Source organism: Dermacentor andersoni, chromosome 9 (genome assembly GCF_023375885.2).
Source record: "Dermacentor andersoni chromosome 9, qqDerAnde1_hic_scaffold, whole genome shotgun sequence".
Lineage (NCBI taxonomy): Eukaryota > Metazoa > Arthropoda > Arachnida > Ixodida > Ixodidae > Dermacentor > Dermacentor andersoni.
Genome location: NC_092822.1, coordinates 37,779,904 through 37,795,845, shown reverse-complemented (window position 1 = coordinate 37,795,845; position 15,942 = coordinate 37,779,904). Strand labels below are relative to the sequence as shown.

The 15,942-nt window shown below is 48.8% G+C and overlaps 1 protein-coding gene across 2 annotated transcripts in view; it reads right to left on the bottom strand.

Annotated features, from left to right (window-relative positions):
• Window positions 1-8,597, bottom strand: part of LOC126527689 (helicase ARIP4) — a 50,009-nt gene extending 41,412 nt beyond the window's left edge. Inside the window, exons 1-3 of one of the 2 annotated variants that reach the window (XM_050175556.3) lie at window positions 8,130-8,597; window positions 7,196-7,302; window positions 1,124-2,663 (exon numbers count right to left, since the gene is read on the bottom strand). In XM_050175556.3, the coding sequence (XP_050031513.2) occupies window positions 1,124-2,663; window positions 7,196-7,277 (1,622 nt within the window). In that variant the 5' untranslated portion in view covers window positions 7,278-7,302; window positions 8,130-8,597. The remainder of the gene's footprint in view (window positions 1-1,123; window positions 2,664-7,195; window positions 7,303-8,129) is intronic. The other variant, XM_050175557.3, reaches the window with a different exon arrangement.
• Window positions 8,598-15,942: the final 7,345 nt, after the last annotated feature.

Below are 15,942 nucleotides of genomic sequence, written 5' to 3'. Positions count from 1 at the left end.
AGGGTTAAAGGGACTTAAAATACTTAATTAGCTTAGACCGATAAAGTATTCTTTCAGAACTACTTTCGTTGATTTTGTGCTGAGTGGTTAATTATTAGAAGAGGCCAAACTTCCATAATTTTTAAAGAATTCAGACCGAAACCCCGGCACCTGTATCATCAGTGTGACGTCACGAAATTCAAAGAAATTTCTCATATTTGAGCCATTATGGCACCGTAGAAGTTCTCTAAACTTGCCAGGTTCAATCGTGGTCCAACTTTATTGATTAAAAAAAAAAAATTAACTGGGCCCTAACGGACAGCTTGAAGATCCGTGTCATGGTTAGCTAGTCCATGAATTTCAAGGCGGCATCACCACCTGACGTTCGTTCTTGTGTCGTTTTCAACTTAACAAGCCCCTTCTCATGTTAAGAGCGGCTTTTCAGTACTGCAGAATGGTAATTTACTATTACAGCTCTAACTTCAAAATGACAGCGCTAAGACAGAACATGGACAAAGCAAAAGGCCAAGAAACGCAGCATTATGTTTCGATCTTTCTTTCCTTCGTGCAAGTTCTGCTTTTTTTTTCTTTTGCTGTTTTTAACTGCACGAAAGAGTTGTGCATGAGCAGTGGCCGAATTCGGAATACTAAGCACCAGAAGAAAGCACTGGGAAGCCTCAACGTGCCCTAGATAACGTACTATAACAGCTTTTCCACAAACCAGTTTCGACTTCCGTTTCCCAGAAAGGTACAGATGATATGACACAGAAGTTGGCCACTTGGGAGGAGAACATTGTGGTGTTTTGAGCCCTTTCTCCGGTTCATTTGGTCTTCTCCTATGCTGGTATGTACCTTAAGCTGCAGAACGAGTAGCAGCATTGCAAACGACCAAGTGAGTCGGAACGAGTGCCATTACACCATGATGTTCTGTTCCCATGTGACCACCTTCTGTGTCGTCGTTTTACACTAACATCAGTACCATCAGGGCACTCTGACTCAGAGCGCTCAAAGGACCAGTTCTGCGCACCTGGCTTATTCCACCCCCATTTGAATGCAGCCAAGAGCCAAACCTGCCGACCTACACTCTAAAAATCATTACTCAAGTGGGGGTGGGGAAAAAGAAATTTTTCGATATGTGACTCACCGAATGTTCTTCCTCTGGAACCCTTTCTTTGCGTCGGCGAGAATCTCCTGCTGTTTCTGCTTCTTCTTAGACCCTTCTTCCTTTTTACGCCTCCCTTTGCCTTTCTTGGTGGGTGAACCAGACGCCGCATCAGGCTTAGCTGCATCCTCTTTGGTGTCATTCTCGGCTGCTGCCTCGGCGCCGGCTTCAGGCTTGGCCCACTTAGCCTTGGACACCTCGGAGCTCGCCTCGGGAGGTATCCACGTCGTCTGCTGCTGCAGCTGTGCGAAGCCCTGCTGGTTCCCAGAGTTTGCGGACATGTCGAACCTTGGCTGCTGATGGTGGAGCTGCGAATTCTGCACCGCTGCGAGCGGGTCGTGCCCGTACAGCTCGAAGATGGGCTGGATGTTAGCATCGAGTCCGCTGGAGGCGATGCTGTTGTGCAGGTGCGACTGCGGCGCCATCATCTGGGAGCTTGAGGACATTGGGGGCATCATGCTCTGGTGATTCATGCGCTGCGACGAGGTGGACTGAACGTGCTGCTGTGCCATGCTGCCGTAATTGCCCTTCGGCTGCTGCGCCTGCTGTTGTTGCTGTGCTCTCGGTACCGCAGGCCTTTGAATTTGGTGATGCTGATGATGCTGCTGATGCTGCTGTTGCTGGTGCTGCTGGTGTTGTTGATGCTGCTGGTGTTGTTGTTGATGCTGTTGGTGCTGTTGTTGCTGATGTTGCTGATGCTGCTGATGAGATCGACTCGTCTGGCCACCCATGCCATCATGCTGCTGACCCATCATTGAGGTCGGCGAGGCCAGCTGCTGTGATGATGAGGACATCAGCGAGCGCTGATGCTGGCTGGAGATGCCAATAGACTGGTGCTGACTCGATGGAATTGGCTGGATGGGGGTGGTGGCGGGGGATGACATGGCCTCATGCTGGGATGTGGCCGGTGAGTGATGGTACGTCTGCTGCTGCTGCTGCTGCTGCTGCTGGACCGATGACTGATGAAGGTGCTGCTGTTGAGTGGCAGGGGACGGCGCGGCAGGCTGCTGCTGCTGCTGCTGCAGGTGCTGCTGGGTCGCCAGCCCATGCTGGAGGTATCCCGGAGTCTTCGACTGGGTTGTGCCCGACGCTTGGAAAGGGTTCGACATGTGGTCGTTGCGCGTCATGTGCTGCTGGAAATACTGTGACGAGTGGAGCCCACTTCCTGCAGCCGAGGTGCTGTGTCCAAACCACCATGGGGTCGCAGAGGTTGAGGCAGAGTACAGGTCATTGCCCGTGCCGTAGCGCGACTGGTGCGGATCGGCGGTGGGCGTGGCCGTGTACTGGGGGTGTGGAAGCCAGTAAGGAGACCCTGCCATCGAGGAGGAGGCAGTCCCCGAGGCGCCTGAGTGAAGGTCAGCCATAGAGAAAGCTGACTGGTGAAACCAGGGGTTGGCGGCTGCGCTGGGGTTCAAAGGGGCAGATCCCGGCATGGCCTGGGATGAGCCGGAGCTCGGAAAACCCGGGAACATGTCGGAAGATGCCGGTTCGGTGCTCCTGCTGCAGCTACTCTCAAGGAATCCTGCGCATGGCACAAAAACCGAAATTTTTTCCCGATGAGAGCATGTGCTTCTGTGAATGCTCTTGCATCAAAGCAGATGTTTAAAAAAAAAAACAGGCAGATTGGTATATCTAGCTGCTTTGTGTACAGCCGAAACAAGTAAAGAGTGAAGTATGGCATCTGGACAAGCTAATGGCATTTTAAAATGCACAGAGTACAGTTTACAGTTACTATTGAAGCAAGTGCACAGATTGGAAAAAAGAAAATAATGAATAGGAGCATGTCACAAAATCTGATTCACTGCCACTGGTCTTTTCACAGAACTCAGAAAGAGCCAATCCCTGGCCAAACTTTTGTAACACATACCTTGACTGTAGGTCTACAGGAAAGTTACTGCATAGACTCGTGTAAGGGCAGATAAGTGTTTACTACACCTATGCGTGTAACTTAGCCATCACTAGTCTAGAGGTGTTACAACGGCATCCTGTATAGTTAATTTTGAGAATGGTCTGACCTGAAAGCACAAACTGAATAATAGACAGACACACAACACAGGTTTCAGAACTAAGTGCTTTTGAGTCTGAGCATTCTCAAAATTAACATGAACTCGCCCCATTTATTGCTCTCCTCTAGAACTTTCCAACAACAGCTCCCTGGGCATCGCCATAACACCCTCTGCACTGCTGTAATTATGCACAAGCCCCCGGCAAAAGCACTGCAGAAGCTGCAGCCTGTGCCTTCGTACCACTGTGCAACCGTCCAGATAGGATGATGCTCTCTCTCTCTCTCCCCAAATGAAAATGTCTATGATTATCATTACTGTCTAAGACTAATCAAAATTTGTGACTGAATTCCTAGTAAAGAAAAAGAAGTGTACGAAGCACACAAATTTATTTTAGGGGTGGGACGATATTCCTGATGACAGAAGCCTTGAACGGTTTATACTGGCATCACACGGCTACTTTCGACCAGAACCTGACCTGATTCAAATTCTTGACTGTGATAGGTTCCCTCTCGCACATTGTGCAACGAAGCCAATCGCGATCGAGAAATTCACTTGATCGTGATCGAAAGTGCACTGTGTGACATCTGTACTAGTGACATTTTCAATTTGTCTTTACATTTTTTTTTTTTTTTGCACTGACATAAGGTCCAAGCCCTCTAAACCCAAGAAGGAATACTGTCACATGTCAGAGTACCCTACACAATTTACTATAGAACCATATGTACTCGCGTAAACACACTTTTTGCCTTTTTACCGGGTGTGACCCTTACACGAGGCAGGCTTGTGGTTACTCAATGAAGTCTTGAACTACGCTCAGAGTGCTGTGCAAATAAATGCAACCACTGGCTGCGGACTTTGAACACATTTACAGTTGCCGACAGATCTTTCGGACATGGACTAGTACCATCTTACAGCATGCATAATGCTTACCGAAACTTTGTTTAAAATTTTCATGCGTCAAAGTGGGGGTGCAGACCTTACAAGAGGGCAACCTTTGACGGTACTTGGTAATATGGCACTTGTTATTTTTAAGCACTTTTTGTTCCAATGTGGCCCCATCATGGTGTCACTGTACATTGGCTCTCTTCATTTCCGTGGTCGCTGTGGCTACCTGTGCAGCCAGAATAAAAGCCCGAAGCACTATATTTTATTTTGTTATGAGCAACATTGCCACACATAACCTTATTGCTACACGACGTAAGCAAATTTTGCACTCGGTCATGACATCACAAGGTCGGTGATGCAAACTTTGAGACCAACTTTATCAAACTGAAATAAGTTTCAACACCTTAAAAATTGCCATATGTCAGCCTTTCAAGTGCAAGGAGTGTGCAGCAGAGTTTTTTTACATCAAAAATATGCGTCCATATTCTATTAAACAGACAAGTTAAGCAACGCTTGCAACCAAACAGAAATTAAAGACATATTTCTCTGGTGTGATAACGCCAATCCTTGTACAAATCTGAGAACAATGGAAGGCAATTACAACATTTAACCAGATGGTGCTTCCCTGCGCACCACAAATTCATTACTCATTTGATATTTTTCAGAATTTAGCACGTTCACTGAGATGTGGGTCATGGGTGGGTCATGGCAGTTATTCCTCCTGTGCGGCTGTGCAGGGCTTTCCTGCAATGCACAAGTGACATCTTTACTAGAAATCGGTGGAGAGGCAAAATTCTTGTTGGTTCTGATCTGATGCATTGTGGTGCCATCTCTCTGCACCTTGAGGTAGTTTCAGAGAAACGCAACCCCCTGATCCCACACCGGTGGATCATCAAGCACAGTAATTTTGAGACTTCAAAGAGTGCTGCCACAGTGAATGCGTCTAAGGGACACCAAAGGGTCACACCAAGTACGTTTAGACTGGTAAAGCACTCATCCAAAACTATTTTCATTCATCTGGCAGAGGAAACATTAATTCTTACATCAAGAAAAAGAAAGAGGGCCATACTTTAAATTTTGCACTACAACCTTGGTTTGGTGCAAGTATGTCAGTGCCAGTATGTTAGCTATGTTAGCTTTACAAGAAAAATTACTAGAGGAAACTCTGGCCCTCCAATCTTTACACGTTGCTGCAAACAGCTACAAACACCTTAGAATCTTAACACAAGTGTGCAAGAACTACGAATTCCGGCAGTGAAACTAAGAGCAGCCATGATATATCTTGAGTTCTTCGACAGCTACATTCTGCTTAAGCACTTACTTTGGACCAGGGTCTTAATTCATGTATTTGTCTGCTTTTCATGCTTGTGGCTTCCGATAGTGTTAATGTTTATGTATCATGTTGAAAAATTTCCAAGCAATCACACTTTTCTAAAAATGGCAAGGTATGCACACATGCGCACGACCATTGCAAAATTGCTGCTTTTACAATGCATTACATACTGTCGAAATTGATCAACTTGCAAAGCTGTCTGAAGCCAGAAGTATTAGGTGTAAGCGAATCCATGTAATACTTATCAGTCTGATGCCAACTGAATCGCAATACAAGCAGCTTCAATAAACACTAGTGCCACAGTTCCCTCTAGTAATTTTTGTCGAAAATTGAGTGTAACGTGGATTTCAAGGCATTTGTAGTTTCTGAAACTTGCTAGGTTGGGTCTCCGGTTCCTTCAGCGTACACTGTAATCTTTCTGTACGGGTAAACAATTAGCTAGACACTACTCAAGTCTGGGGACTGACTCTGTCAAAACCCACGGTGCTGTCAGCAAGCTGGAAGAGAGAACTTAGGACACCAAGGCAACTGATCTTATGTTTACTAAGCCTCCTCCTCTAAGGCTAACAGTGGCCACTGCACAATGTAGAAATGTGGTCTCCTGACACAACTTAACACAGCTTAGAGGGACACTAAATCGATCTAGAATGATAAAAGTATTCCTTCAAAACTATATTTTTGCTAATTTCCTGGCCATACCCTGATTACTAGAAGAGAAAGTGAAGGTAGGAGTTCCGTTTCTTTAACTTTGTGCCAAAACCCCAGTGCCAGTACCTAGAGGGTAGTCACGAATTTCAAGGTACTTGTATTGTTCTGGGCGTAGTAAAGGTTTAAGAAAATTGCTAAGCCCAGCCTATGGCTCTATTAGAATACAACATGGTAAACAGTTAACTGGGCAATAATAGGCGCCATCAAAATACAATGATTCATATTAAGGTTCGTTACAGCGCAACACAAGATGAGGACAAAAGAAGGTATAAAACGACAACAAGGTGCTGACTCTCAACTGATATTTTATTGAAGGTATGTGTAACATATATAGGTGCCAGTTGATATCCATGACATACACGAGACACAGAGATGCATCGAGGCACCTCTGTGTTATGACACAAATACAATGACGTCACGGCGAAGTGGCACGAGAACCTTGAGATGGCGTTGCCACATACCTTATTTAGTTTTTGTGTGATTGTGGAAGGGCTGTTTAACAACACAGCTCAAATTTATTTTTATCTTTAGTGTCCTTTTCATTCTGTCTGGGTTACTCAAAGATGCAGAACAGTGCACAATAAAGGTCAGGATGTGACTGTCAGAATGACAGGCTTCATGATCAAACTGAAGTCCCTTGCAGTAGACTGATAATGCATAATTTAGCGATCTGGATGATTATGTCCAGTGTGTCACAAAGATGAGAGACCCAATCACTTCCATGGCAAACTTAACGCAAATTTTGATCGAACAGTTTTCCAAGGAAACGTCGAGCATAACCTTTGTGGCACGCATGAAACTGTACAGCACGCAGGAAAAGCAGCGATTCGACCAAGTTGCGTCACGTCAGAACTTGCGCGTGGTCTGCATGCGAAAACGCAGCAACCACCAGCAAACGAACCCAGTGCCACGCAATTAAGGATGAACCATCACCGTTGAAATCAAAACTGAACCAAACATAAACATGATCAAGGTCGCTATCAGGCGCCGTAAACGCCAAGCTATATAACAGGCGCACACAAACAATGGCCAGTTCTTCCTTAACGAGTACAGGTAATTAGCGTGGCAGTGACACGGGTAGTCGGCACTCCCTAAGCGACCAAGATCGGTGGTACTACTCACTTTCTAACTGGCCTAACCCTCCGGTCCATGCCTTCATGGTGTCCAAGCGCGGGTCCGGAAACACCAGGTCTTTGATGTCCATCACCCCTCAACGCCATAGTAGGAACCTGCGGTCAAGCGAGGCGGGAGATGGAACCGCGAGTCGGGCACGCCTGGTGCAAGTCAGCGGCGATCGCCTCTCGTGGCAGGTGCACTATAGCGTCTCAAGACGCCCGCCAACGACCAAGGAAACGCTGCTGCTCGACCCCGAAAAGCCGGCGAAGCGATCACGGTGGCCGAAATGCTGCCGCGCCACACAGCCGACGCTGGAGCTCGCGTTCGAAACATGGTCGAAGTGCACCATTCGTTGTTGTCAAGCGTAACTTAACTACGCGTGCGTTCTGGGTGACATGACTACATTACTCGCCTTCCCGGACAGCTGCAATATCGCGGGGTGCGTAACACGAGGAACGAACGCAACTACGAGGAAACGACGAGGAAGAAAAGAAAAGAGCCGCGACCGTCGCACTGAAGAAAAATAAAGCGCCACAAAAGCGAACAAGAGCAGCTGCCCGTCAAGCTCGCGCATCCACGAGCTATACAGTTGGTTGTTAAAAGGAGGAAAAACAAATCGCACAACCGTGGTTTCAAAGCCCGCCACCTTTAGGGCGGCCTTGACGCGTATTGCAAGTCGGGGAACACTCAACTTTCCGTCACGATTCTGGCACGAATTTTCGGCGAGGGCAAAGCGGGGTAGCCGAAGGAGTCACTCAAGGGCCGCATTATCTCGCGAATGCACCCCGCGACGACTTGACGGTCCCGTCGCGCCGAATGACAAGTGAGCGAGCAGCGGAGTCCCCCCACTCCAGCAAGACTGTTCCCGGTCAAACGCCGAGAGAGAAAGAAAAAAAAAAAAAAAGCGCCTCTAGTCCTGGGTTCTCGAACACGGACTCACCTGCTATGAGCGAGACGTCCATCGTCGGCGTTTTACAGGGGCCGCAAGATCGCGGGGCAAGGTTAACCGTCAATCACGAAAGCCGCACACACAGGCACGCACCAGCACAGGCAGCAGTATAAACCCCCATTGTGAAAAAGCAGAGGCCCAGCCAGCCGAGAGAGAGACCGCACTAACCCTACGGTTAGGCCGGTCGGGGGGGATTGCCGTACGCACGGCGATCTGCGGGCCCGTGGGTTAGGCCCGTACTTACGTGCTGGTGCCTGGGCCGGGCATTTCGAGGCTCTTTGGCGTTCCCCGACGCGCCGAACGACGTCAAAAAACGCTCGGGATTCCGACACTGTTGACAAAACATCCACAAGACACGGACGAAATGGCGACACGGTGGGGTTCACGCTGTTTCCGGTTCCGGAGTTGCGTACGGGAGAAGCAGCAGCGAGTGGGCTCACCCCCTCCACATCTCCGTGGAAAGAAGAGTCCGGGGGGATGCAGGTCTGAGGCAAACGGCTGTGTTTGGCTGTTCGGTGCCTTCTTTTCTTTACTTTGAGAGGAGCAGCCTTTTTTGCTCCTTTTCCTGCTCACACCGGCAAAAACGGTTTCGGGGATGCGCGCGGACCTTCGCTTCAAGCCATTAGCCGACGCGGTACGAAGCGTGTAGCTGCCCTAGTTGCGAAGCGCAGGAGGCATTCAAGCGAATATCGGACAGGCACGGGAGGAAAGCCGGCAGGCGTATGGGTGTGTAGCTGTTTGCCTTTTCATTTTCTAGTTTGCCGAGACACGCACAAGAAGACGGGAATTAAAGCTAAACGTGCGCACTACTAAAGTCGCGTTACCTCATGCCAGCGCCGCGAAGGCGGCGACATCGAACGCCGCTCCTGTAAAAAAGAAAAACCGTTTCCTGGCGGGTGCGAGACGCACGACCGTTGCAGTAGTTTCACAGTTTTATTTCATTGTTTGCGTTTGTGTCGTTTCATTAAGACGGCGCGCAGCAGCACAAGCGAGTCGCGCTTTAGGAGAAGGTGTTGTGAAGCCGCGCTCTTATCGATTTATGCAAAGTGCGCGCGTTTGCCGCGCGCTACGCGTAGGATGAGTGCGACTAATTTCACACTTGCCGTTGTCCAAGAAGGCGGCTACTGTACTGTCAGCGGTGGTGATGAGGGCACTAGCTCGCACTGTCTCGTAAACCCGAGCACATGCATGATATATGGCGGAGTGGGAAGCTATGGTGGGAGTGGGAAGTTCCACAGTGCTGCAGTCCACTTTGGTGGAACAGGTTGTGTCTACCACAAGTTATAAAAGACGCGTGGCCGAAGCAAATTGGTAACTAAAGCGCATCATTGCATTTTGATAACCACTCTCCGTGCAAACTGACCCTCAACTCCTAAAGGCTTATCCCAAACTTCTGGCGACAACCGACTGAAAGTTTCTATGATGCTCAAATTATTCAGTGCAGCCGTCAATTCGAATACCGAAAAGTTAGTTCATTTGTCGCTGCTTTCCGCCAGCTTGTTTAAGAGGTCAGACCGAAGTTAATGCCCGACTCCAATTAATAAGCTAAATTTGACAGCGTACATGACCACATTTCTTCTTCGAAAAGGGGCTGCCGTTCACATGAAATGCTGCCAGTGTTTTACTGGAGCACGCTCCGACGAAATCTGTGACAACCGTGGAACTCATCTAACTGTGCAAGCCATTCCGGATTCCATTCTGTCGACACTCGCTCAAAAAGTAAAAGAAACAAGAGAGAAAGAAAGAAAATCACAACGACCGCCAAAACACATCTCTGTCCATGAAGTGCAAATAATTAATTCTCGGTTCAAGGCCGGCCGGAAAATCCTGGACAACCTGGGAACTGGATACCGAGGCAGGGAGCAGACGCAGCTTCCCGTGCCCGATGAGATCATCAGGCGCAACATCAGAGTGGACTCGAACACCGAGGAACATGTGCACCCGGAGTATATCAAAGGGAGGAAGCAGCGAGAGCCAAGGCGCTGATAGACCAGCACGCGGCCGGAGGACACGCACCCTACGTGGACGCGGCTGAGTACGCCAAGCTACGCGGCTTCACGACGGATTGTCGTCGACGCGACCGGCACCGCTCGCACGACTGCCATAACGAGATGCACCAAGGCAGAGCCAGCGGCCGGAGGAGGTGGCCATTGCCGACCGCGACTGACATACGGTGTCTAGGTACACCTTGTGGCGCAAAATACATTTCTTGAAAAGGAAGACAGTGAAGCCACTGTATTCCTTTCTTCTGTCCCTCTTCAAGAAATGCATATTTTGCGCCACAAAGTATACCTAAGAAATCTAAGCACCAACTTGCCCAAGCAGAAGTCCTTTTGCCACACGGTGCTGTGTGACTCGAGGCAGGCGGCGAGAAATTACGCCAAAGGCTGGATAGCGAAGGAAGCGGTGCGCATACGGCAGGCATCAAAGAACGACGACGGCAGCAAACGACAAGTGAGAATCAAGTGGTTCCCGGCGGGCGAGGCGTCGGACCGCAACGAGACGGCACGCGCTGAGGCGCGCTCGCTATACTGACCGCGCCTCGGTCGACTGGCCGTTGTGGTTCAGCACCAAGAACCGAATACAACGACGCAACCAAGGCTTTCCGCCTGGCTCGCAGAACCCTTCCACCCCCTTGCTCGGGGCTGAGTCGAGAGCAAGCCGTTTTATTCAGACAGCTGCAGGCGGGCTCACTCCCTAGACCGTTGCTGATGCGCAGAATGTATACCGAGACGCACCCGACAGACAAGTGCAGAGTCTGCCGAAGGGAGACGGCCGGCTTCGAACACATTCTGTGGAATTGCACCAAGTACCAGGAAGAAGCCAAGTCTGGGAGGATCCCGCCGCGACTCGAAGCAGCCGCAGGGAGCGACAATCGAAAAGAACTCTGGGCCGTCCAGCAGGTCATCGAGGCGCTGGCCCGGCAGGGACCCAACGAGCCGGCACCGGCGACAGGGGACCCAGGCCGCGCGGCCAGCGCCTAGAAGACGACGTAGGCCCCGTCCGGAACGCGCGCGTTTTACTGCAGGCTCAAATAAGCGTTGTGCCAATCGAATCTCGGTTCAAACTGTTTCGAACCATGCCACGATGTATAAAGACAGAAAGTTGGCCAAGTCGGAACGGATTAATAAGCAATATGCGCAGCATAACTAGGAAACACGCAATGAACGACAAATTACGCAACGTATATGTCTCGTAAAAGCAGCAAGTATAAACAGCACGTACAGGAATGTACAGTACAGTTATACACAGAGTAATATATACAGTACAAAGCCCGTAGGCTTTGCTGATACCAAAGGATGGACGGATCAAATAAAAGTAAGCCCTACAAACAATTACAATAAATCAATAAAAATAGAAGTATCTTATGGGCCATAAGGGTCCCTTGTTCACGATAAAACTGGAAAGGAAACGGCTCTTGCATAACTACGGATTAGGTGACGCACTGTGTAGATAGGTCGGGTCAAGAGATTACCAAGGGAATAGTTTATCGCTTGTGGTGTCCGCTGCATGTGCGCGCTGACTCAAACAGCAATCTCGTTGATAAAGGCATCTCCACGGCACGAAGACTTCTCCATGGCGTCTTGTCTTTATTGTCCTCCCCCCTCCTCCAATTAAATCAATATATACAATTATCCTCACTTGCACGTCGGGCCTGGATGAATGATGTACAATAAACCTACAGACACAAGTTTTTTTTTCTTTCTTGGCTTCTCAACCTTTCTAATAAATTTATCTCTCAGTTCTTTCTTGACTAAGCAATGTCAATTCTGACTTGATTTCAGACTGGTGAAATATTCTTTCTATGCTCAATAATCGCTCATCTGGAGGGAAAACGTTAATTGCTGGAGAAAAATGAAGGCGATAATCTCCTTGAACTTCGCGCCCTAAATCACAGCGCTGCTACGCCATTCATCGTTACAAACTGCAAACTATTTCCCTGAATTTGCGCCGTGTTTTTGGCGCAGGAAAATTTATGAAAAAAAAGCTTGCTACAGGTTGAGTGCTCGGTTCTTTAATGATACATATGTAGTATTCTTTCTTTTTACTGATAAATGATTAAATGGTGTCGTCAAAATTCATGACGTCATGGCGAACTGGTACGGAAAACTGCGGGTGGCGGCGCCACGGGTCAACACCCTCTAGAGACATGGGCACCGTATTCTGCGTTTGAGTGCTTTTTGATTTGCCGCGCCTTCTATACGGTAAGTGTGGCCGCTTTGATATTGCAGACGCGTAATTTACTTATAAGTGCCAACTGGCCAACAATATAAGTGCTGCCGGCGGTGGCCACCATAGTGATGGCGTAATGTCTTTGGTGTTGCGCGCTGCTAAGCCTAAGGGCGCGGGATCAAATGAAGAAACGCCCATGCCGTGCATTGGGTGCAGGATTGATCCGGAGTCCACGACTATGGCGTGCCACATGGTCATATCGGGGTTTTGGCGCGTAAAACCCCAGAATTCTTTTTTGAATGGTGTACATGGCAATAAACGAGAATGGGGTTTACTGAGGGGCCCGATTTTTATTAGTCATATCATACGAAGCCAACAAACACTGACACCAAGGACAACATAGGGGAAATTACCTGTGCTTAATAAATGAAATAAAGAAACGATAAATTCTGGAAATGAAGGTGGATGAAAAAAACAACTTGCTGCAGGTGAGGAACGATCCCACAACCTTCGCATGCTTGCCGTAGGTGGGGAACGATCCTACGACCTTCGCATGTGAAGTTCGTAGGATCGTTCCCCACCTACGGCAAGTTGTTTTTTCATCCACCTTCATTTCCATGAATTTCATTTTGATGAATTTATCGTTTCTTCATTTCGTGCGAAGGTTGTGGGATCGTTCCCCACCTGTGGCAAAGTTGTTTTACAGCGCCTCTACCGTCCAAGGAAATTTTCGTGTCGCAAGCGAAAAAAAAAAAAAAAAAAAAACTCCCGAAGATAGTGAAATGCCGGGCCGACCCGCGGCGGAGGTGAAGCAGGCGGTAAGCATCCTTCATACGTGGACCGATCCCGAAGATAGTGCAATGCCAGGCCGACCGGCGGCGGAGGTGCAGTTCGCCATTAAGGGGCGCACATACACAGCTTCGCTGGTCATCCTTCTTCACAGAGTGGAAGGGCATAGAGCTTTTTTCATCCACCTTCATTTCCATGAATTTATGGTTTCTTTATTTCATTTATTAAGCACAAGTAATTTCCCCTATGTTGTCCTTGGTGTCAGTATTTGTTGGCTTCGTATGATATGACTGAAACATGGTGAAGACGTTTTCGGCTCCGCAATCACTTCCGGCGCATGCAGTTAGCAAAAGCATGGTCTTCGAGATCAGCTTCTGTACGCAGAGGAAGTCATCGCTTGGGCGTGGATTTGTGCACCACCCATATTATGCGCGATTTACTATTTGGGAGACCGCCATCAGGCGTCGCTTCATTTTGTTCTGACCAAAAGCAAACTTACTAATCCCTGTGTATACCTTTATTTCTTCACAGAAGCATAGCCAGAACTTGTACTTCGAGGAAAATCTGCCATTAGAGGGACATTGAAAAAAGAAAAAATAACTTGAGACTCTTTTCAAACCCGCTTCAGGTAAAGCCCCTTAAACTTCGTAAAGTAGCGACACTCTCCTCCTCCGCCTTCACTCCTCCTCGTTTCTCCTCCACGCTCCCTCCTCGACCGTGGCGCCACCTACACTGCTCGGGCGTAGCAACGGCGCCAACATGCACTCCTCGCCACTCCTTGACGCTTCTCGAGCAAAAATGGCGCTGAAGCAAGGCGCGAGGGCCCACGTGATGCTATTAGGCCAATAGCGACGCGGCGTCGGCCAGAGCGCGCTAGGAGGAGGCGGCATTCTTCAAAGCGTGGCCCTATTTTACGAAGTTTAAGGGGCTTTAACGGACCCCGCCTTTTTCTTCCTTTCTTTCTTTTATTCTTCTATTTCGCGTTTTTGCTGACTGGCGCACTTCCGGGGTCGGTCTCGCGCGCGAGCGGTTGCGTTTGTCTCGTTTCCCGCAGCGGATGATTTTGCGCGCTCTGCACGAGTACACCTGATTAGCGGTATAAGTCAGGGCCACAATCACGAGCCCTGAGGCAGGCTCGAGAGCTCGGATCCAAGAGCATGATCGCGGCGCTCGAACACGGTAAAAAATGACATCGTTTCGTTCTCTGTGCGCGCGACGTGGGTACAAGCAGACGAAACGGAAGTACATCTCTTGCTACGGTACGAAGTAAAACAAAAACACGTATGTTATATGTTTTATCATTTCTCTAAACTTTAATTCATCTATTCAAGCAACAGATTAAACAAATAACTGATGGTGCCTTGAATGATTCCCGAAGTCATGCGTCAGCAATAGTGACGTCACAGCACTGCCATGTACGTGGCGGCACCCTCCTCCCCGTGACGCTTTCCTCCTCGATTCTGTCCGCGCGCCGGCTGCGCGGGCTGCGCACGGCACGCTTCTTCCTTGGCTCCCGCAGACAGGCCGCAGTATTCGATGGAGGCGCGTGATTTTGGACCAGTTGCGCGCCCCAGTGGTGTAGAAAATTTTGAGAAATGGTGATAACAGTATCGAGAATGTCGAAGGTTTCTTTATTTAATTTATTAAGCACAAGTAATTCCACCTATGTTGTCCTTAGTGTTAGTGTTTGTTGGCTTCTTATGAGAAGGTTCCGTGATGACAGTCATGCTTCCACTTACTGATGTCGGCAGCGGAAGAGACCCGGCGGTCTGAGCAAGGGTGCTCGGATGTGTCGTACAGTTGGGGCAGGTGGTGCCATCCATCCATTACAAGTACGCCGGCGCAAAACACCACAGTTGGGACGAACAAGTACAAACACGACGGGCGCGAACTCGCAACTGCAGGCCCAACTACACACTGCGTATAGCTGAGCCTTACAATGCGCATGCGCGCATGAAATGCAGAAAGAAAAAAAAGTGGAAGCGAAGAACGTGATCGATATAGCCACCCATAGCTATGTCGCACCGTAAACGGAGGTAATGTGACGATTCTAATCTACCCTCTGTACAAAACTCACACGTGAGACATGTAGGATTCATGCAGTACCATCATCAATATGACTACGCACAGTGGTATAGCCAGAATTTTTTTGTTTTGGGGGGGGGGGAGGGGGGGGCTTGTGGGAGGGGAACGGATTTGTGTTGGTATGTGCTGCCAAGCTCTACCCATAGCCCGGTGTGCACGTGGTCTGAAAGAATCTGCCTCCCTATGAATATTAAAGCTCGTAGCATTGAAGCAATGTAGAGATACACTGGCCGCAATGCCAATGCCGAAACGTGCATGCAGCCAGGTTTCTCTCTCGCGCTTCACACTGCACGCGCTGCGCCATCTTGCGGTGCCGCCTCGAAGTTTGCGGCAAGAAAAGGAAAATTTGAGGACTTTTTTTTTTGTCATGGAAGAGCGGTGCATATGCAGTGCATGATACACACGTGCCTAGTATACCATTTGAAGCATTTGAACACTTCCAGCACTACGTACAACACCGGTGGTGGTGAGTTGTAGATGTAGTAATTCCTTATCTTTGAGCTCCCGCTGCTGCTTGTGGCCACAGTGGCCAGTTTGACTAATGTACGCATAGTGCGGATGAGCAGAATCTCGTGGATTACTTCCGGGCTACAGCAGATGAATATGGTGTTTGGACCCTTGATTTTGAGAGGGTGATCGAGTGCAGCGTATGCAAGAGCATCAGCTTTTCCGTTGCCAGCAATAACAATGTGGGGGGGAATCCAGTGAAACTTTACTGTGAAGCCTTTGTTGCCAAGTTCTTTCACAAGGGCTAGTG